The sequence below is a fragment of the Lotus japonicus genome, chromosome 4 (assembly GCF_012489685.1).
Source record: "Lotus japonicus ecotype B-129 chromosome 4, LjGifu_v1.2".
Lineage (NCBI taxonomy): Eukaryota > Viridiplantae > Streptophyta > Magnoliopsida > Fabales > Fabaceae > Lotus > Lotus japonicus.
In genome coordinates, this window is record NC_080044.1 from 59587522 (window position 1) to 59610176 (window position 22655).

General features: G+C 37.2%; 3 protein-coding genes and 1 pseudogene across 5 annotated transcripts; 2 read left to right on the plus strand and 2 right to left on the minus strand.

The window, feature by feature from the left end:
• Positions 1-936: 936 nt before the first annotated feature.
• Positions 937-1529, plus strand: LOC130713053 (glycine-rich protein 2-like; annotated as a pseudogene).
• A 2456-nt stretch (positions 1530-3985) lies between these two features.
• On the plus strand, positions 3986-8511 carry LOC130710148 (alpha-soluble NSF attachment protein 2-like). The gene is made up of 9 exons (XM_057559307.1): positions 3986-4321; positions 4763-4812; positions 4906-4978; positions 5420-5499; positions 5936-6093; positions 6356-6515; positions 6597-6644; positions 6837-6917; positions 8172-8511. The coding sequence occupies exons 1-9, from the start codon at positions 4174-4176 to the stop codon at positions 8250-8252; spliced, it is 879 nt and encodes a 292-aa protein (XP_057415290.1). The 5' UTR covers positions 3986-4173; the 3' UTR covers positions 8253-8511.
• Positions 8512-8875: 364 nt separating this feature from the next.
• LOC130710147 (HIPL1 protein-like) lies at positions 8876-13315 on the minus strand. 2 transcript variants are annotated; one of them, XM_057559306.1, is made up of 7 exons: positions 13065-13315; positions 12803-12960; positions 11712-12401; positions 11314-11530; positions 10749-10927; positions 10180-10421; positions 8876-9516 (listed from the first exon to the last, which is right to left on the minus strand). In XM_057559306.1, exons 1-7 carry the CDS (start codon positions 13153-13155, stop codon positions 9135-9137), a joined length of 1959 nt encoding a protein of 652 aa, XP_057415289.1. In that variant the 5' UTR covers positions 13156-13315; the 3' UTR covers positions 8876-9134. The 2 variants fall into 2 exon arrangements, with proteins under 2 accessions (XP_057415289.1, XP_057415288.1); XM_057559305.1 differs by having other exon boundaries at positions 11712-12518.
• A 3531-nt stretch (positions 13316-16846) lies between these two features.
• Positions 16847-22537, minus strand: LOC130711454 (protein EARLY FLOWERING 5). Of its 2 annotated transcripts, XM_057561078.1 has the most exons (9): positions 22248-22537; positions 21900-21993; positions 21141-21226; positions 20024-20073; positions 19866-19935; positions 19661-19742; positions 19145-19557; positions 18094-18624; positions 16847-17331 (listed from the first exon to the last, which is right to left on the minus strand). In XM_057561078.1, exons 1-9 carry the CDS (start codon positions 22326-22328, stop codon positions 17110-17112), a joined length of 1629 nt encoding a protein of 542 aa, XP_057417061.1. In that variant the 5' UTR covers positions 22329-22537; the 3' UTR covers positions 16847-17109. The 2 variants fall into 2 exon arrangements, with proteins under 2 accessions (XP_057417061.1, XP_057417062.1); XM_057561079.1 differs by lacking the exons at positions 21141-21226; positions 21900-21993; positions 22248-22537 and adding an exon at positions 20864-21113.
• Positions 22538-22655: the final 118 nt, after the last annotated feature.

Here is a 22655-nt window from a genome sequence, read left to right on the forward strand (position 1 = left end):
GAAACGTCGACAAAAATAGAGTAAGGGTAGAATTTGCACAAACTTATTACATCAGGGGCCAAAAGTGTTTTTTAGCCAAAAAAAAACATACAAAAATATCAAGAATACTTGCTTCAATAAAATTATATTCCAAAAATGACATCTTCAAACCTTTCAAAGTTAAGTTCTAGTTTCTTCTATAATCAAGTTTTTTCAAGCTTTTCCAAGTTGCTACATAAGAAGTACATATATTTGATGTCTCTTCAAATAAAATACATAGGTTGAGAAACAATTCTCGTCAGATACCTAAACTAAAAACATTCTTTAAGGTTATCTCAAAATCAGCTTCTTCAAACCTTCAAAATCCACAAAATTGGACCATGGGGATATGTAGGTACGAGCTTCAAAAGCTCGTCAAACTTTATACATATTTATTTTTCTAAAATCCAAATATTTTCAAAGTTATTACATTTTGCACAATTAATTGGAAGTTATTGTTTTTATAAACGTGTGTCGTAGGGTTCTAAGACATTTCTTACGCATAATCAACTCCATACCTGATTTAGTTCCGAAGATCTTCTTTCAGTGAGTTTTCCAATGTTTTTAATGTAAAATAAATATTTGTGACGACTCCTTTAATTTCACTTTTTCTTACCGTCATCCCGTCATGACTTTGGCTGCAACAAATTTCTTGATCTATTTTTCTTATTAACAACTAGGTGCTGACATAATATATTGATCTACATTTATCAATTAGGAACTTTTAATCCTCTAATTTTACGGAATATATGATTTTTTTAACACTTGCTTTTTAATATATTCACATTTCGCCATTATATGACTTCACAGTATACTATGTAAGTTGCGTTGGCCGAGTGTTTTGATCCTCAGCTTTTGGCATCTTTCGAAACGAGGGTTTTGGTTTCTGTGTGTTGAGAGAGAAAATCGAGAAAGAAGATGAGCAGTTCAAGGGTGAATGGGAAGGTGTGAAGTGGTTCAATGACCATAAGGGTTTCAGATTCATCACCCCTGACGATGGCAGTGACGATCTCTTCGTTCACCAATCGGAGATCAAATATGAGGGTTTCTGATGCCTCGGTGGAGGAGAGGACGTCGAGTTCATCGTCGCTTTTCGATCCCGATGGTCGCACAAAGGCCATTTATGTGGTTGGGCCTAACGGCCAAGTTGTGCAAGGAACGCGCCGCCGCCGCGGCGATGGTCGCGGAGGAGGCGGTTACGGTGGATGCGGATATGGCGGAGGCGGTTACGGTGGGGGAGGACGCGAAGGCGGTGGATATGGTAGTGGTGGCGGATATGGCGGAGGCGGTGGAAGGGGAGGAGGCGGTGGAAGGGGAGGAGGCGGCGGTGGTGCTTGCTGCAACTGTGGTGAGGAGGCGGCGGTGGAGGAAGGTACGGAGGCGGTGGAGGAAGGTACGTAGGCGGTGGAAGCTTCTACAGTTGCGGTGAATCTGGACATTTCCCTCTTTTGATCCAATGGAGAGGGTGGTCTTTTATGCATTACCCTCTTTTGATCCAATGGAGAGGTTGAAAACTTGGAAATGAAGGAATGCTTTTTGGGTCCCTTTTGTGCTTCTAGTCTCATATTGATTCAGAAAATGTTCCTCCTCTCTCTTGTATGTGCTCCTCACACCAATTGTATGCATTCTCCTGATCTTATGGCATTATGTTCTAGATCTTTATGGAGTGGTTCCCTTTCTCATGTACCAACTCATTCTTCTTTGTTACTGTGTGTGTATTGTGAGAGAAAACTCGCATGAGTTGTCTTTCATTTGATGACATAACATGTAAGAGTGATGATTAGAATAATACTTACTAATATTTTAATTAAATTAATAATCTAATATAATTAACATCAAAATAATTAACTACTGCATAATTGTCTGCCCCCAATGTTATCAGACTCGTGAGTATACTCGTTGACTCGGTAGACTCGTGAGTCTAGGTGTGGAAAACGCCTTGACTCGACAGCAGATTCGTTTCTGGCTTGGACTCGGTGGACTCGCGAGTCAATGACCGAGTCAGCGAGTCACTTTAAAAAAAAAAATTTAAATCCCTAATTTTTTAAAACCTAATGTTGTGAACTTGTTACTGTTGTGCCTCCATTCCTGCCTCTTGACTCTCTCTCGACCTGTTGTGCCTCTAGGCTGCTTCCGCCGTCGCACCGCCGCCTGCTTCAGCCGTCCAAGGTCGTCGCACCGTTGTCGGAGTCCATCACACCTCCCCTATTCGTTTGTTTCTGGTAAGCTTCCAACTTCCAATTCCACCATTTGCAGCTCACCTTCGTTTGCTTCTTCTCCCTCCATTCTGGCAAGTGGAATTAGACAAGACTTTTCATCTGATTCGGATGAAGGTGATGGCAATGATGATGGAGTGAGAATCTGAAGATGATGATGGTGATGATCATGCAATGGAAGAATGAAGATGTTGCTGAAGGAGGAATTTAAACATCATGAATTATGAACTTTGTTTTTTGGTTATTTATGTAATTTGTGTTAATGCTTATGTTCTGGTACTTTGAGTATGTACTTTGTTTTGGTACTTACTACATATGGTGTGATGCTTTGTTAAACTTTACTTAATTGCTTTATTATGAAGTTGGATTTTGAGTTTATTTGATTAAATGCATCTTAGATGCTCTTATAATTATATGGTTATATTTGTTCTTCATGTGACAGGGTTATATTTAGTAAATTTTTATTTTTGGTCCAGTCTACCTACCCAAAACGAGTCTGCTTAGAAGTCTGCCCAAGTCCCCAACAAAAACTCATTGGCGATGGTGCTTCACTTATGCTCTAAGTGCTTAATTAAATTGATAACCCAAATAAATTATTAAATTAAACATGCACCAAACTAGACATGGAATCATGGATATTCCAATCAAAGATGATTTTGATAGCGGTTGAAATATTATTAAGTTTGTTTGAAGCTTATTCAGTTAGTATGAAACAACATTCACCGTGAAATATTATAAAGTTTATTTGAAGCTTAACCCTACTCATACCACAAAGAGTCAAATTTTATCTCATGCATCATAATTTATAAATGACCATTGTATAATGATTGGGAATCGAATTGTTTATTTTTTGCTGAGAAATAATATTTTTTAGTCCTTACAAATTTTCTAATTGAAACATTTTAACTCAAAAGAATTTATTCAATCACTTAATAAATTTAAGTAACTGGTTTGCTTATGTCTCGCAGGAGAAAAATAATGCTACAAATTTTCTGACTAAACAAGCTTCAAGATAGAATTTCCCTCGACGTGTTTGGCAGCTCCCTCCATCCGATGTCATTGCGTCACTTTATCTTAACATCGTAGTCTAGTTTGTGTGTCTTTTAGCTTTCCTCCTTGTAAAAAAAAAACAAAAAAAAGTTAATTAATTTAAAAAATATGTTAACTATATTTAAAATTATAAGGCTTAATTACAACTTTGGTCCCCGACGTTTACCAATGCCACTATTTTGGTCCCCACCTAATTTAATTACATGGATGGTCACCGACGTTGTAGGCTGCGTGCAATGTTAGTCCTACAGTTTATTTCTTAATGGAGGAGGCTTACGTGGACGTCCAGTTGGAGAGAGAAAGGAGGTATGAGGAGAGAGGGAAGCACGTGAGTATCACGTGACCCTTATCTGAACTCATTATACCCAAACCCCTGACCTCCCTAGAACGAAGAAGGTAACGCGATTTAAATCCCTAGGGTTTCAGATTTGGGTATAATTGGTTCATATAAGGTTCACGTGAGTTCACGTGATACTCACGTGCTCCCCTCCCTCCTCAAATCTCATTTTTCTCTCCAACTAGACGTCCACGTAAGTCTCCTCCATTAAGAAATAAACGGTAGGACTAATGTTGCACGCAACCTACAACGTCGGGGACTATTTATGTAATTAAATTAGGTGGGGATGTAAACGTCAAGGACCAAAGTTGTAATTAAGCCAAATTATAATTTATCCTAGAAATTAGAAGCTTTCTGGGCAAAGTAATATTTACTCAAACGAAATAACCAACCACCTTGCGTGTTGAAATGCAACTTCTTCACCTTGCGTGTTGCCAATGGCAGTGAATGATTCACTCACTGGTGCAACAAGATGGATAGTGTGGTGAAGAAGTGGTAGTGGTAGTAGTAGTAGCCGTAGCAAGAGGAATCAGCGTTCCTTTGATTCCAACAATGGCCGATCAAATCGTGAGGGGACAAGAACTTGCAAGAAAAGCGGAGAACAAGCTATGCTGTTGTTGCGTGTTCTTTGCTTCCAACAATGAAGACGCTGCTGAACTGTTCAGAAAATCTGCTAATTCCTTCAAACTCGGAAAATCTTGTCTGTTTCTTCTCACACTTTACACCTTAAAATGTCTTTTTAATTTGGCTTCATGCATCATCATCATTTTTTTAGCTATTTGTACAAGTTGTGAGATTTTGAAAACCCAAATGTCAGTTTTGAATATTGAACTTCTGGGCACTCGTGGATCAGGAAAAGTTTCCACTTTTTTTTTCTGCTTTATCATACTGTGTTGTTGGTTTCAGTTTCAGCAACAATGTCTTGCTTGAAATTTTGAGTTTTTTTTAAATCCCAGATGATGTATTTAAGTATTTGAATTTTGAAGTTTTGGGCACTTTTTTTTTTGTGGAAAAAAACTAAGACCAAAAGCTTCATGATGTCTTGGTTTTGTTACTTTGAGGAATTGTGGTAATTTGTAGTGTGTAAGGGTTTTGTGTTTGATGCTTTGATTAAGGGTTTCTGTGTGCTATTTTTGTATAGGGGACAAGGCAGGGTCAGTTTTCATCAGAGCGGCTGAATGTCACATGAAGGTTGGTTGACAAGTGTTATATGATAGATTGGAATTTTGTGCCATTGGATTTGTATATGATATATATACCCCTTTCTGATTGTGTGTAGTACAGACAGATAGCAAGTATGATGCTGCAAATGCTTATGTAGATGCTGCAAATTGCTACAAGAAAACATCCAAAAAAGGTGATCTTCTCTCCAATTGGCCCTGATTCTTTTCTTGTTGTGTTACATGTGACTTTTTTTTGCTGACATTATGGGTGTGTTTGTATTTTTGTGAGTGCACATTCGAATGCAGTTTGAATGTATTTTTGGCCAATCCATGTCTCTTGTATCATTGAAGTGAATTGATTTTGACCAACTTGAAAGTAAATACGAAGTTACAAATACACTCATACACCTCATAGAGATTTGAACCTAAAAAGATTCTCTTGCCGCTCTTTGAATTTCTATTGTTGTACTGAGTGAGCTTATGCTAAGATTTGAACATTTGACGATCAAGCATAATCTTACTATTTTACAGACCTTTTTGTTTTGTGTCTTTCTTTCCATTAGTGTTCCCAGGGCAGTGGATATGCGTTTCAGTAGCTTAGCTAACTCTTGTCGCTTCTCTTTTGATGTTTTAAGGAGCTATTTCATGCTTAAATCAAGCAGTGACTATCTTCGCGGAGATTGGTAGGCACATCATGGCTGCAAAGTATTGCAAGGTATTCTTTGTTAAACCTTCTCAAATTGTTTCTTTTTAAGGACCAAAAAGATTTGTGCGAAAATAATAGAGGACACCGAGTCTGGTCATAGAAAAGATTCTCTTCAAGCAAACCAGCCTATCCGATATTGAGTAGGACAAAGGAGCGGAGGATAAAAGAAAAAATAGTTCTATAAATTGTTAGGTGCGAACATCTGAATGCAGAAGGGGGAAAGGTGGCCAAGTGGCTCGGGCAAGCTTGTTGGCACATGCCCTCATCATTCTAATCACCTATTCTCTGTCGACTTTTTCATATTACATATATTGTTATGTTATTAAGCTCTTCCATTGTTAATGCATACTGTTCATTTTCACATTGTATGAAGTTCTGATGAGTAGATTAAATCCTTTGAAAATAATGAAAATTTGGCGGATTAAATTTGTCTTTCTGGATTTAGGAAATTGGTGAGTTATATGAACTCAATCAAGACATAGAGCATGCTAAATCATATTTCGAGAGGGCTGCTGAACTTTATGAAATTGAGGATGCAAATGCAACAACCTCCGTGATCCAGTGCAAACTGAAAGTTGCACAATTTTCTGCTCAACTTCAACAGTTAGTGTCTCTCTTTCTGTTCCCTGAGATACTATTTTTCAATAGTATACTGGAATTATCCTTGTTTAACTTCTTTTTGCCTGCATCTGTCTTAGAAGTGTATCTGCTTGCTATTGTTAAAATGTTGAAAGCTATCAACTGTGTTGCGTTGGGATATACATACCATGACCATCTAAACTTCATTTGCATAAACTGATTAAGGATGAAGTGGATTATAAGGTATAAGAACTTGGAGTATATTAATCTACTTGATATTTCCCAGATATCAGAAGGCAATTAAGATTTATGAAGATATTGCCCAGCAAGCGTTAAACATTAACTTGCTGAAATACGGAGTTAGAGGGCATTTCCTTAATTCTGGCCTTTGCCAGCTTTGTCAAGGGGATATTGTTGCAATTACCAATGCCTTGGAACGCTATCAGGTTGTGTTTTATGTTTCTTTCTTGATATCGGAGTGTTACTTTATACTCATACTTCTATCATATTTTTCTTCAATCTTGCAGGACTTAGATCCAACATTCTCCAGAACCCGTGAATACAAATTTTTGGCTGTAAGTGGTGGAATTATCCAGCAATGTTAGCTTTGCGGTTTGGTTTGTTTGGAATAACTCCTTGTCCCCTTGAACTCCGACAGAAAAATGATTCTAGTACTATTAGCTTGGCTTGCTACTTTGCTACGTTGCTCTCACTCTTTTCTTGATCACTGTTTACTTTTATTGATTGAAGCTGTTATAAAATTTCAGGATTTGGCTGCTTCAATTGAAAAGGAAGATGTTGCAAATTTTACTAGAGTTGTGCACGAGTATCATACCACAACCCCATTGGTATATCTTTGTCACTTTGTGTCTCAAGACCTTAGTATCAGTAAAAATATTATAACATGATTATCCTTTAATGTTTGTCTAATTCTTTTCATGTTTAAAACTGGTATTTTAGCTTCCCCACCCCCTTTTGTGTTAAATGTTAGAAAGTTAGATTAAATTAGGTTGTTTGGTATGTGAATTGATTAATATTTAGAAGCAATGGTGATAGATCTCTTTATCAAATTTCACCATGTTTGATAAAGACATCACTAATACTATTCGTGTTGACCTAAATAAAGATTTGGAGTGACTGCTTTTCAGAAATCACATACTAAAATCCGTAACATTCATTATATTTTATCTGAATGCCACAAAATGAGATTTTAGTAATACCTTTTATGAATACAAGTACAACTATTAAACCTTATTCTAGAACCCAGAGTTCTTTGACTTATCTACATGGATATGAACGGACCCCCATTCAAAATTGATCCTTTGTTTGTCTTTGCCATTATTCTTAAATGCTGCCATTGCATTGATGACATATTTCTTCCTATTTCTGTCCTCGCAATCTTCTATTTCTTGTTGGGCTGAGAGGAAGGAATTGTTTCCACATTATATGCATGCAAACGTTTGTTGACTCATCCTCATATTTTACTTTCACAAGTTACCACCACTACTCAGATATGACATGTTCATATCTTACCCCTTCTTGTGCACTTATCGTCCATACATTTATTTTAATGTTGTATCTCCACTGCATTTTTCATGTGCCTCATGTTGAACTACAATGAAGTGTCGGACTCATAATTATAAGTCTAATTTTTTGTTTTATTTAATTGAGAAAGTTGTGAGGGGGCGTGTAGATTATACTGAGAAATCAATGGAGGTAAGTTTATTTTTAGACAGCGATTAGTGGCCCAATATTGGTTCTAGGATAGACTCTGATACCATCTTGGAATTTGAGCCAAAACCTAATTCTTCCCAAGTAGCTAGTCAACGTGATCTCAACAAAGGCTATTTGCATACCTCCTTGGCCATGATCATATCTTGTGTGACTTTTAGAGTCAGTTGGGTCCATATACCATATAAAGTTTACTTCTGTCAAAGCCTCATTTCCATGTTATGTTTCTATCCGTGTAATTTTAATGGAAATGGGCATTTGCAATCTTCAAGAGGTAGCCAAACGTGTTTAACTAGGGACTTATTGTTATTCTCCCAAGTCCTATCAAATTTTATATTTAAGTTACATATGAATTGATTGTTTCATTGTAGGAATCTTGGAGGTCGGCACTTTTATCCAGAATAAAGGATGCATTGAAAGTGAAAGAGATGGAAGAGGATGATCTTACATGAATCAATCAAACTGAATTCTCTCCTGATGCTACTTCCAAGTTCCAACTTTTTAAATGGCAGTGGTGTGAGTGTATAGTTTTTCCCATCATTAGATGATTTTTCTTACTATTTGAAGTACAAGGTCATCTATGCATCGCGCTTGTATATGCCCAAAAATTGACAAAATGTGTTTTCCAAACATGTTTGAGCTGTAGAAGGGACAAAATTGAATCCATCACGTTAAAGGCTACAAATAATACCATGGTAATCATTGTATGAATTATTGGCTCATTGGCTGTGATGTTTTTATTTTATACCATGTCTTGAAACTTAAAGTGGAAGTTTGTCAAGAGCTTTCTCAGAAAATTGATTTTACCTGCAAATCAATCATCCTTTTCGATTATTTTTGTCAAAGGATCATTAGATATATGTCATGAGGTCGGTCAAATGGCACTTACATCCAGTGAATGTATTAAAATATGACGAGTTGGATTTGTGTCAAAAGTGACTTGTTGAGTTTGTGTCAATCTAAGAATTACTCTTGAGGGAAATAAAACGTTTACATCACAAACTACATGGTGCATTTGAGCAACTTCCTCTTGAGATACCATTTTAAACATTATAATTTAGCATAAACAAATTCGTAGCACTAAGAATATGTAATTATAATGAAGGTTCAGTACAACACCAATAAGGTCTGTAAATTTAAACACTTCAAAGTACTTATCACTTTGGTTTTGAAAGCCTTGACCACTGCATGGTTTTGAAACCTTGATCTACAATTGATTTTAAAGGTAAAATCAATTTTAGGGAAAAGTTTATGTGAGTAGCTTTTGTACAGAAACTGATTTTAAGGAAAAATAAGCTGATCATGCTTCAAGATCATAGTGTATCAGCACATGCTTACATAAAACCCATCAAAAGCAACAAGAAAGATGAAATCTGCAGAAACAGATATCCATAAAAGTTACTCCAATGGCTTGCATGAGATGAAGAAGGAGTAGTTGTTGCCTTTTCTTGTGAACAAGCATAGTTACAGCGACTTGGGGGAACAACTCGGTAAACACCAGTGCTTGCAAGAATATAAACATCCTTGCTGTTGTCTTCACCAAATGAAAAGATGTATCCCAGAGCTGGAAGGGAGCTTCCAGGTACTGAGCCACATTGGATAGGAGAATCATGGGGACAACTGAAAGGGATTCTGCTAGTGCTGAAGTCTCCACTATTTTCAGGGTCTTCAATTGCTGCCCACATTGCACCTGCATAAAGATCAGCATACAGGTACCTGAAAAGCAATGAATAATGATCAATGAGCAACAGTTGATAATATTGCAAAAAGGTCCTAGTTGTTCCCTTGCAAGAGTTTATGTATACGGAAATGTTGAGTGGTCACTTAATAGTTTAAACTTTTGGGATAGTCTTAAGATGTTATCGGAGTCTAGCACACATCCATTTATTAGGTAACTCAAATGTCTAGTCCTTCAAACCACAATTCTTCTTATGTTCACCCAGGGCGTGAGGAGGTTATGTTGAGGTCCCATATTTATTAGAGATATTGTCAAATAAGTCCTTATGACTTATAAGGTGTAGAACCGTCCTCACCCATGAGCTAGTTTTCCGTATAGAGTTAGGTCTAATATGAATCATAGCATCAACTAGCTAGTTGGTTCATGATATAGTGAACAAAAAACTCTTGTTGCATTCCTCAACCGAATAGTTATGTATTTCCTCACCGACTACTTAGGTCTCGTTTGGAATAGCTTATTTGAACTTATCTTGTAGCACAACTACGTAGGCGCATATGCAAGTGTTTAGGAAACCTTATGATCTACCTATCAATTGTTTTGAGCTTATTTTCATAAGCTACTCATAACCATTTATCCTAATGCGCCACTAAATATTTTGAAAAACAGTTGAAGGCCATAAGGGAAAAGAAAAAGCTTGTTACCTTCCATACATACAAGGATCAGTCCTAGATCGATAGACATATCCCCCAGTAATAGATGCTGACCCTTCATTCTTGTTTACTTCAGAATGGTTGTATCCCAATATTGGGGGAATTGGATTTATGGAATTAAGCGAGGTATTTCCTGCAGATGACTCTGTAAGAGTGGATAGATAAGGTCCTTCATACACACGCCAGCCATAGTTTCCACTTTTAGTGATGAGATCCACCTCCTCGTAAAGATCCTGCAAATCAATTATGTAACTAAGAACATTTCCACTTATGTTTCATTGTGGTAGAAGTTCTAGTCATATAAGATAGTAGACTTCTGCTTTTCTTAAATGCTCTTCCCCTTGAAGCACATCAATAACTCCACAAAATAGTATATGTTTGGATATATGGTGGAAAATAATCGTGAAACCAAAATCAGGGTGGACAGCTCCAACAGTTAAGGAAAGTTGCTACTGTCCACAGTGATTTTGGCTTATCGTGGGTTTTCACGGTGTATCCAAACATTCACATAGTAGAATTCTGGTACCAAAAAAATTATTTTAGTAGAAGCATTCACAAACCTGGCCAACATCTCCACAAAAAAAGTAGGAAGGTCTTTCTGAATCAAAACTACATCGCCAAGGATTTCTTAATCCCAAGGCCCATATTTCAGGCTGCACATTTTTATCTTCCCTGAATGGATTATCCTTGGGAATGGAGTAGCTACCCCAAAGGCCAAGTTTGGTAATTTCTGATGCACCTGAAAATTCATGATAAATGTCATTGTCAAGATTGAGGGGGAAAAGTTATGATTAGTAGTACTAAATGAACTTTATAGTTTATAATGCTAGGAGAACAAAGCAATGAACATGTATAAACTAATCATTTTCTTTTTACCATATTACTCTGCTACAAGATTCCCTAGAAAGTAGAAACCCATTCTATTGTAGGACCAGCACTTGACCAATTGAGTATAAAGACATATAGCAATTCTGGGGAGAAGCTATGTGAGTAGCTTCTGGATTGCATAATTGGTTTTAAGGAAAAAGAAGCTAATACAAACATGCTATAAATGTTGTGTTGGTGTTTTAAAAGAAATGCTCAAACTTCTAATGTAGGGTCACTATACTAGTATGCATTACTCACTTGGAATGTTGTCTACATCAAGCCTCATGATCTTTCCAAGCAATGATTTCTTGTTTTGGGCAAAATTGAATGGATCACCTGAACCTCCTCCATATCCCATCATGAAGTATAAATACCCATCACCAGGTCCAAAGAGTATCTGACCTCCATGTTGAGATGTAAATGGGAGTCCCATGGTAAATATCCTCCTCACCTCTGTTGGTTTAGCACTTTCCACCTGAAGATATCAACAGTAACTCAGTTCTCTCTATTGAACTATAGCATGTTTGGATCAAACTTTTTTTTCTCAGAATTAATTCTAGCACCCAAAAGCTGACGAAGCTTCTTGCTAGAATTGATTGCCAAACATGCACTTAAACTCGTTATAGAAACTACTTTTAATGTGTAGAGATGCGTACCGCGGATGGCTGAGACGCAGTCCCATTAGCAGTATATTCTGCAACAACAGTTTGGTACTGACATGGTTGAGCACCATTACCATCACCTAGCTTTGAAGGATCACAGTTAACATCTGAATTACAAGAACATCTCCCATTACACCCTGACCACTTATCTTTATCGCAGTTGAATGAAGCGAAGAATCGACCATTGTTTGCGAAATTCGGATGAAATGCCATGCCCATCATTCCAAATTGAGTATCAAAATAAACATGATCAGTTAGATCAACAAAGGGACTTGACTCATCAAGCTTCAATTTTTCTCCTGACCCCATATCAGGAATAGTTGCCAACCAAACTTTACCCATTTGATTAGAGAAGAATGCACGGTTTGAGCCATCAGGGTGAGCTACCATGTTGATATAAGATCCACTTCCAATTTTCTCAATGCACAAACCATGTGGGGAGCTTATAGGACTAGTCTCAGTGTTATTCAAGGCAACAGGTTCTCCCTCAAAGCATAGTGATTCATTGTTGGAGCCTCCACCAAATGCATTGCAAAAATCTGTTTTGGACTGCCATAAATCAGTTAGTTTGGTTGCACTGGTGTTTAGTTGTATTCCTCCTCCTTGGCTTTGTAATGAAGGGGAGAATGGTGAGTTTGTTATGGACACAGTTTGACATGTATCCCACACTTCAGAGCAAAAGTTCTGCACATCAACCTTTGACTGTGAAGAATTTGCTGAAATGGCAGAATTGCAAAGTACGGGAACTGATCTAGGTGTGGATTGAACTGTAAATAGCTCAGCTGAAAAAGGGTCACACCTCTAAAAACAAAGAAAGTTAGCAACGAAAGGAGCACAGCATACAGGGAAAAACTTATGGGTTGAATTTTGAAATGCAAAATTGTATCAAGAGCTCAGGCAACACGTTGGTTTTTATACCATGTTTGGTTTCACACTAAAGCTGAAGCCTGAAATGTGAATGTGTGATCAAATAATCATGACATGAAGTAGAGATCAAAGTTGGTTATCAGTAACAGTTATGGCATATCAGGACCATGAATAACTCAAGAAATAACACTTTTTTTTGGAAAAAAACAAGACCTTACCGCACAAAGTATTGATTTCAAAAGCGAGGCACAGCCAGGATCAGATACTTTCATCAGTTGGAATTGCTTCTGTATTTGTGCATCTTCTGTGAAGTTGCAACATGTGCTTCCATTATAAGGGCAAAATTCAAGTGTGGTATTGACGGTAAAGGGTGCCCCTACACCAAAAAAAATGAAAAGGAAAACATCACATCTATGATAATCAAACCAAGTGGATAATACTCAAAAGTAATGATATTAAAAGATGAAAATAAATACAGACTTGAATCAGTGCATAGAGGAAGTGAAGTTGAAGAGTCTAAAAGCAGCAGAGAGCAAGAAAACAAGAAGCTGATGAAAAGAGCACTCTTCATTGCACCAAACCAGTTGAAAGCTTACTCAACTGTATTTCAATTCACAAACATCTTATAAAATTGTTCAAGCATTAATGTTGGTTTGAAAAGATGAACAAAGAAAATAGCATTCACAGGAAAAACAGCTCCCTGGAGGGTTGACATTTGTGCCTTTTGAATGAAAGCAGTTTTGTATTTGAGTCTTTGTTCTGACATGCTCTCATCTATCTTAGTTTTTTCAATTTTTCTAATAAACCAGTCACTTTCAATCTTTCTCCCTCTTCTTCTTTTATCCAAATATCAATTACAAATCTAATCTGTTTCATTCAAGTCAACCCTCTTGGTGAAAACTAAAATATTAATAAACAATAAAATAAAATACCACCACTCTAATTAAACTTGCATAGCAGTTGCTTTCATATCCTGTGCTGCATTGCTTTCACACATACCTTCACAAGTTGAGGTTAATTGAGGTATGCAGTTGACTTTGTTTTATCAATTCCTACTTAAATTATAAGAAGTGGGCAAGAAAAACTGAGCATATAGAAAACTAAGTGGGTGGGGTACATCTTAGTTGCTTCATCATCTTTTAATTTATTGTTGAGAAACTGCTAGTTACATGCTATTATTAGTATGAATTTATTTATTTAATGACTGCACTGTATGTTCATATTCAGTAGGTGACAGACAGAATCCACTTGGCCCTTGCTATGGATCAAATAAATAAAGTATGTGATTGGACGTATCCGGTCAAATCACTGCATGCGAGCAGTGTTGATTGAGAGGGAAACGGTGGATCTCCGATAGACACTCCAAGTGGGAGCTACTAGAAGGATGAAGAAGTTCCACTTTGATATGTTGTCAACACATCTAAGAGGGATTAAGACACTCTGATGCTAAAGTTAGTAGTCGAGGTTTCATGGAGAAATTTTTGTAAGTGCCGGAGTAAGAGTGCCTTTTATATGAGAGTGTGGGCGGAGTAGGTATCGAGGACTGTGATGAGTGCTTGGTACGGCCTCATACTTCATCCCTAGCCCTAGCCTCCGGTGAGGCTAAAAGCTAAAAAGATGATGGTTCAAGAGCCAAGCTTAGAAGGCGTTGAGGCTGAAAGTTCAACCAGCCTGTGATCTCACTCCTCTACTGTTTAGAGCCGGAGGTATATTTGCTGCTCTGATAAGCCAGCCCACTCCGGTGCCGCCAGGTCTAGTAGCTAGGAAGTCTCTTACAATGTTGCCTTCCAGTCTAGTAGGTCGCCTGAAGTCACTGGAGCCCCCATGAATTCGACTTTAACCATGGGAGCGAGCAGGCCTCAACCAAGCCAACTACAGCCAGAGAGACAATGTTCCATCATCTTGTTGCCCCCACTTAGGTCACAAGCTGGCGCTACCCAGCTCGGCGGTCAAACCACGCTTTTCAAAGTATTATAAAGAGCAGTCTTGAACACAATTTGGCAAATGTGGGACTTCGAGATGCCAAGACAATAATTGATGTAAGGCAATGTAGTCTATGTGGAAATATGGTCTGTTCCAACGGTTTTCCTTGATCCTCCCTAACTACTTTCCGAACTGAAACAAATCGATGGTTTGTCTGAATCAGCAACTTGATGATCATGAAGTTATGGCCCAGTTTGGAAGAGCTTATTTGAGCTTATCTGACAGCATAAGCTCTTATGTCAGTGTTTGGGAGGACTTATGCAAACAGCTTATGGCCTGACATAAGCTATTTTCAGCTTATTTTCATAAGCTACTCAGGATAGCTTATGAAAAACAGCTTATGCTTATATACAGCTTATTTTTAATTTATTTCAATAAATTTTTTAAAATAACTTATGAATAAGCGCTTATGTCATAAGCGCTTATGGTCATAAGCGCTTAATTAAGCTGTTTTTCCAAACGGGGCCTATATATAGTTGTCTTTGGCTATGGAGACGAAATATACATTGTGAATGTGTTCTCACTTAACTCTGCCACAGCTACAAGGTTTATATGTACTGGATGTAGAGCTCGGTGCCCAACATGAATTAGGCTACATTCAATGCATAAATTAACATCCTAGATATAGTTGACACCAATTCATTATTGTACAATCACAAATTTTATTAACCTTTCATTTTCATATTTACTTGTAGCAGAAGTCTTAAAGAGATAAGAATGACACCAAGAATTTAACGTGGTTCAGCAATTTGTCTACTTTTATGGCTAAGAGTGGCAAGAAGAATTTTACTATGATCAAAGAGTACTAACTCGGAGTTTCACTCAACTCCTAGAACCCAATTACACTAAATATCACTCTCACTCGAGTATCTCTCAAACACTAAAATCTTTTTTCCCAGATGCCAATACAAAAATAGACCTCAGATAGTGTAATCTAAGTTCAAATATGGTGTGTTCCAATGGTTTCCATGATCCTCTCATACTGCTTCCTAAACTAAAACAAATCAATCTTTTGGTTTGTTTGATGATCATAAAGTTAAATGGAAAGTAGTTGGACATTAGGACATGACCATGGAGACAAAATATACATTGTCAATTAAAAATGGGGGACCTTCACCTGGAGATTGCAAAAAAAATGATATTCCAACAGTGTTTCGTTTTGCAGGAAGCATGTATCTTTGGAGTGCCAGTTGCTGAATAACATGTTTCCAAGGGAGTGCAACTTGATTGCTCAACCTTGAGGTCCTGCAAAGTACAAATATATGATTGTGTATTTGTGTTGCACTTTTAAGAATGTGTGTTGTTGCTAGAACTCAGCTATATGTAGATCCCGCACAATGCGTGGTGACTTGATGTATCAGGTTAAATTCAATTTATACTAAATTATATGTCAAGCTAAATAACTGGAAAATTCATCCACTTTCATCCCTTTTTTCCCCTCCAACAAAACATTATGTTGAGCCACTTAAGATTGGACTTCAACATGTTGTCAAAACATACTTCCAAACAATGATAATCAACTTCAAATTACTCTTCAATTGTATTTGTGACAGCATATTAGTCGTGTCAAATAGTATTTTCCCTTTTCGTCCACTTCTCATTCAATTACTTCATCTGTTACAAAAACACCTCCCATTTTTGTGTAAAATACAAATTTCTTCAAGAACTTCATTGTTTGGCCAATCAAGTGATCATTGTTGTCATAAAACTGATTTGAAAACGGAATGATTCATGTTTGGTATATTTATGAGAAAACTAATTTTTGTATATTATCTGAAATTTTACAATTGATTGTGTTGAACTGCAGAAGTTGGCATCAGAGAATTGATTTTAGAGCTAACTATTTCTTAGATTGAAGAACATAAACAATTTTCATAAGTGGATTCAAATTGCTTTACGCATGCCCTCAAAAGAAAAAGAAAAAAACTTCACTTCATAGTAACGTGGATTCATGAAATAGTGCTATTGTAAGAAAATGAAGATAAAAAGAAAGAGATTACGTGAGTATTTAGTTAAAAATAGAATTTTATCCTAGAAAAGAATATTGCCAGTTTTGCACCGCTCCATGTAAGACTCTTTGTTACAAACATAAGATGCATTCTAAGAAACAAAGAACGAAATCGTTTCCTACATGACAGTAATGTGGATCCATGAAATAGTATTATTGTGAAAGAAAGTGAAGATAAAGAAAAAGATACGAGACTGAATACTTAAAATTAAAAAATCTGGATTTTATCATTTAAATTTTTTACCAGGGTCTTATGTATAGTCGTTAGAACTCACCCAAGTTTAATGCATACATTCAAATCTTGCAGTGACAAACCGTTAAGAGTTTTGCTATCTCAAAATATCTAAAATGTAATTATTAATAATAGATATCTAAAATGTAAACTAGAAGTTACAAAAGAGTTTACAAGGTCTTGAATGCTTTATCATCATGACAAAAAAAATGAGTGAGGCCATGAGTGGTTGGTTGAACATAAAATAAGCAATCTTCACGGTGCACACATTCACCATAATGTGACTCCGCCACTCCATAATCTCAACCATCAAGCGCACCAAGGGCTTTCATGTCCTCTAAGAAAGCTGAATATGAGTCATCGATGCTCGGTGCTTTTGGAGCTGATGATGAGCTCACTGACTCTGGTTTTACATTAGTCGGCCCTGATTTCCCAGAAACGGTCCTAGAGGTTGTTGGCAGTGAAGGTTTTGGTTTTGTTTTAATCATTGCAGCCTCTCTCCTCACTCGAACAGATGCAGGAATCTAGTCAAATACATAATATAGACTCAATTAGAGGAATAATACACACATAGATCTTGAAATGTTAACAAACAATGCCAGGTTAAGTTCTGTCATAAAAACAACTCAGGTCATCTGTTAAATTACCTGATTTAACAGCTGTATTTCCTTAGACAAAATTTCAAACTACATTGCTTCTCTTTAAGAAAATTTGTCCTCTATGAGTAAATACTAAATAAATACAACAAGTCATTATAACTGTTCATTAATATTTTAATTTTGGTTTATATGGGATTCAAATCTTTGATCCCTACCTACTTAAAGCCAACCTTGCGTGGAAGTTATATTTCCCTAATATTTTTAACTGTCAATAATTTTCATAGGGTTGTTTCTGATCTATATAGCATCTTCAAAAATAAAAGCATAGCAATTATCTTAGAACTAACGGCAAGAGAGAAACTCTATCAGATAGAACAAGCACAAAAAAAATACGGCTCATGCCTAAGCACAAATTACAAGTTTATTTCAGTCTGGTCTACACTCTGAACTAGTATTATCAGACTAATTTGCAGTATGTTTTGCAATAGCTGGTTGTGTTCTGAAGAAGTTAATAACCAAAACATTATTGAAAGAACTTTTACTTGATACGCTGTTTTATTTTCAAATAAAGTTGTAAACAAATTTCTACTTATAGAGATAAGGGGAAAAATAAAGATGAATAAATTTAAGAGCTAAAATAACGATTAACGATAAAGCTGTACAAAATAAATAAATAATTCAACTTACCATAGCTGTAAGTTCTGGAGTGTGCTGAGCTAATGGCCTTTTAACAACAGTAGAAGCAGCAGATTTAACATAAGATGGCTTCTGAGGAGGAAGTTGCCTTAATGCCAAATGATCCTCTTCGTGGAAGTTTGGAGGAGGACCAGGTGGAAGTGGTGGTTTCATCATTGGAGGAGGCCCAGGTGGAGGACCATATGGTGGCCTATGAATTAGAGGGACCATCATTCCAGGAGGCAGTGCCTGACCAGGGAGTCCCGCAACAGGTAAAGGAGACCTCATATCAGGTGTTGGTGGTGGTGGTGGTGGTGGCAAAAATCGGGATATTCCAGGGGGCAATACATCAGCCTGTAAACTTGGGATTAATGGGGGACCTGGAACAGAAGGTTGTTGCCTTGGAGGAGGAGGAGGAAGCCCAGGAACCATTTTAGGGATCTCCTGGCTAGAAAGGGTATTCTTATTGTCAGTAGAAGCTGCAGCACCATCAGACTGAATAACACCAGACTTGGGTGGAGGAGGGGGAGGAGGCAGCTGCACCTACATTTTAGAAAATATGTTACTGCTTAAGAAGCTTCTGTTAAGGAGAATCATAACAAGTCCTGGGTTTTAAACTTATAGAAAGCACATGAGTTCCCATTTGGCAACCATGATAAGTGTCTACTAACTTGCCATATATGAAGCGTGAATTGAATATCAGATACAAAGACAAATGCAAGAGACAACAGCATACCTAACTCGACCATTTCAAAATGTCCACAATGTGCTTAAAACATACTTTGAAATGTTTTTAATCATCAAAAATTGGGTCTGAACTCTGAAGCATGCCAAAACATAAAATTTGTCTAACTTTGGTACTTTTTAAATTGAAAATACATTATTCAGTATTTTCTATTTTTTTGCGAGCATACAAATATAGTTTTACTATTTAATTAATATTCCCCACCACACTCACATCCTATATTTTGAAAAGTAGCAGTATCCCCATATTGAATCCTTTTGGATAATACCCACAACAGAAACCAGTGCATCTAAGCTTTAAAACCAGACATAAGCCTACCTGACCAGGCGCCTTGAAAGGTAAATCATCTGTCAATGCAGACTGATTTCTCTCCATACCTACACCAGTGCCAGGTGGAGGTGGCTGAGACTGTTGTAGGGGTGGAGGTGGAGGGGGTATAGGCCGACTTGCAATTTGATCTTTAGGTGGAGGACCAGGAGGTGGAGGAGGCAAAGGAGGTGGAGGTAATGATGTAGGCACAGCAGTAGCAGGCTTTGGCGGCATTGGAGGTGGAGGAGGCAATGGCAAAGAAGCAGGTAAAACAGCACCATCTGCAGAACTTGCAGTGCCAGAATCAGGCAGTGGTGGTGGTGGGGGGGGTGGAGGTACAGCTAACACATCATTTTCGGACTCTGTTGCCGATGATGATGCAGCAGCACTTGACGAAGCACCAGACAAGGGAATTCTGGGACCTGCATGTCAGCATAAAAATTGATTAAAGAAGTGAGATTTCAAACAAACATCATTTATAAATCCATGATTTTAACCGACATATGATAAAGAAGTTCAACAGACCTATAGACGATACAAACATAGGAGGTTTCCCTGGTGGTGGAGCCCCAGTAGGATTTAATGTAGGATGGTAATAAACGGAGTCCTGCAATAAAAATCACTTAATAATTCAGAAACTATTGATAACACTTACACCAGTTAGCTTTGTATGTTTGGAAGAAAGAGCGGAAAAAGGAAAACAAAAGCATCTAAGCAACTTAAATCCTACCTCAGGCTTTGGGTGATTAACTCTCTCTTCTTCTTCAGCAGTTGTTCTCCTTCGAGGAGGCCCCAAATGGCTACACAAAACACATCCTAGAATGTGTAAATTACACAAATACAAACTGGGCATAAATAATTATTTAAAATACCATGAAAATTCCTCACCTGAACATAACAGGGGTCTCCCCCTTCTCCTTCATTTTATCTTCATATTCCTGCGTAAAAGAGATTAGACTTAGATCATCAATGACAACAATTAGTAGAAACTACTTAAAATAAAAGCATACAGTTGAGGGGTGTTTTCAAGTTTTAAGATTGAGTTTTGAGTCCTCTGTACATACACTTATACTACTAATGCGATATCAAACTCAGTTCATAAATTTACATTTTCATTAAGTTTCAGATTTTCCTTCTACCGCTCAAGTCTTAAATTGCAGTAAGAGCATGGGTCTGCCTGAAGTCTGAATTCACCAGCCACCTATTACAGCTGGTAACTACAAACACATGACCTTTTACATGGTCTAAGAATATATCAGCTAAAACTACCACTTACAAATAGTGAGTGATAAACCCAAGAGAGCCCTTCAGCCACTCTTAATGGTACTTGCCTAGGACAATAATGGTGCATCAACCAATGTGCGAGTTACAACTGGTTTTCAGATGGACATAATTAGCAATCACTATTGAGATGATAACACGTGATTTTTAATTGTGTCGGAAGAAAAAAGCAACTGAAGGCAATAATGAACCACGAAACTTTTGCATCATAACAGCCACATTGGTCGATGCAGCCTGTGGTTATGATGTAATGATTATTTTCATTCATTGAAAGTATCTTGTTTCCACCATGCACTATAAAAAACTACCACTTACAGGCTGTGACCCAAAAGGGACCTTCAGCTACTCTTAATGGTACAGCTAATGTCTTTTTTCTCATATATAGACAAGATCCTGTTTCTATATTACTCTGTAAATTATTAACTGACTTTCACTATCTGAACCCACCAGGTTTTCCTTAACTTGTTCAGAGATGGGAAAGAAATTTGACAGGAAATCTTCTCCACAATTATCAGGGTATGGAAAAATGTCATAGTCACATTCAGAGAAATAACTTGGATATTGACTTCAGAAACCCAGAGACCAGATATGTTTTATCTTCTTTTTTCATTCAGCACATAACTGTGCACAGCACACAAGTATAGGGCAATCTGCAAAGCATTATCAGATAATAAAGCAATGTGGTCCAACAAAAACAATACAAAAACACATAATAAGCTATTACCCTCCTCTTCTTTACGACAAGATTAAGTGTATCTTGTAGTTGTCTCTTCTTGTGCTTTCTTGCTTTATCCAAGGCACCATCAGCCTCTGCCACAAACAACAAGGCACAGTGAATTTAAATAAGCTAAGGCATCCACAAAGACAATAACGTATTATAAGTATACAACTAAACGGCAGGAGAACAACAAACTGATCAATAAATGATCCATCCAAGCCACAGAATAGAAATAAAGAATGAAATAGTCAACCTAGATCCCCCCCCCCCCAAAAAAAAGTTACGCATAACCAAAAAAGCCAAAAAGCAGTAATGCGCCATACAACACATTGGCAAAAATATAATTACAGAATCGGAGAATAGTCAGTTCATGTGTAGTAATATTATTTCTCATTGCAGCTATCTATTATCGACTAATACATAGAAGTTTGGGTTAATCACAGCGTCTATTTACATGTGTATACCCTATCTCTGTGAAACACGGACACAGCGCATTCTCCAGGCTCCATGGAGACAAAAATATATCCTTTCCAGGACTAAAACAACCTTAGGTGCCACACTCTGCAAATTGGCCCTAACAATTTCACAAGCTAAGAGATTCATTTAAACCTATAGCAACTGCAGATAAATGGTCAAGCATACCTTTAACAATGCTAAATAAGCATTGTGTAAATGAAGATTGTCATGATAATGGCAACAAAAAAACAGTAATAGCAACAACAATTAAAAGAGATGAGATTGGAATTCAATTAAACCACGACTTACTCATCATTTCCAAGTTGTCAATCTGCTTCTTGAGTTGCTCAGGGTCTTTCTTCAAAATCCCCACTTCCCTCACCTTCTTTCTTTCCTTCTTGTTCTGTCAACCAAACCATGGAAAATAGTGAAAGTACACAACCCATTAGTTAAATCCTCGAAAACACAACAGGAAAATACACAGCTATAATGTGAAATTTCAGGAAAACCCTATTTGCATCATTCTATAACATTATTTCAAATTTGCAGAATAGTTACTCGCACATTCAATCAAATTGTAGAATAACAAACTAGGTCATGGATTAGACAAAAAGAGGAACAAAATTAGGGGGAATACAATGAGAAAGTGAAGTGTACCCTTTTCAATTCCTTCTTCCGAAGCTCCTTCCGGTAAGCATCGGTAGGGTTCATGACCTTGCCACCCTTCGTCGTCTTCATTGTTGAAAACTGAAACCCTCTCTCCCTCTCTCTTCTTCGTCTTCTTCTTCTGAAATTGAAACCCTTTTCTTGCTTTCTCTGTTGTTCCGCGCTTTGGAATTGAGGATGAACAGAACAGAATTACAGAGATAAACGGTCTTAGTGGTATGAGCAATTGAGCATGAGGCCGAGAACACGATCGCGTTCACCAAGTAACACTCGTGATGAACTTTTTTTTTTTTGGAATACTGTAGGGTTGATTTATATTTTTGACAATGTGGGTTTTATGTTCTTTTTTTAACAAAAAAAAAAAGAGCCTGGCTTAATAATCTTTTCGGACTATTTTTC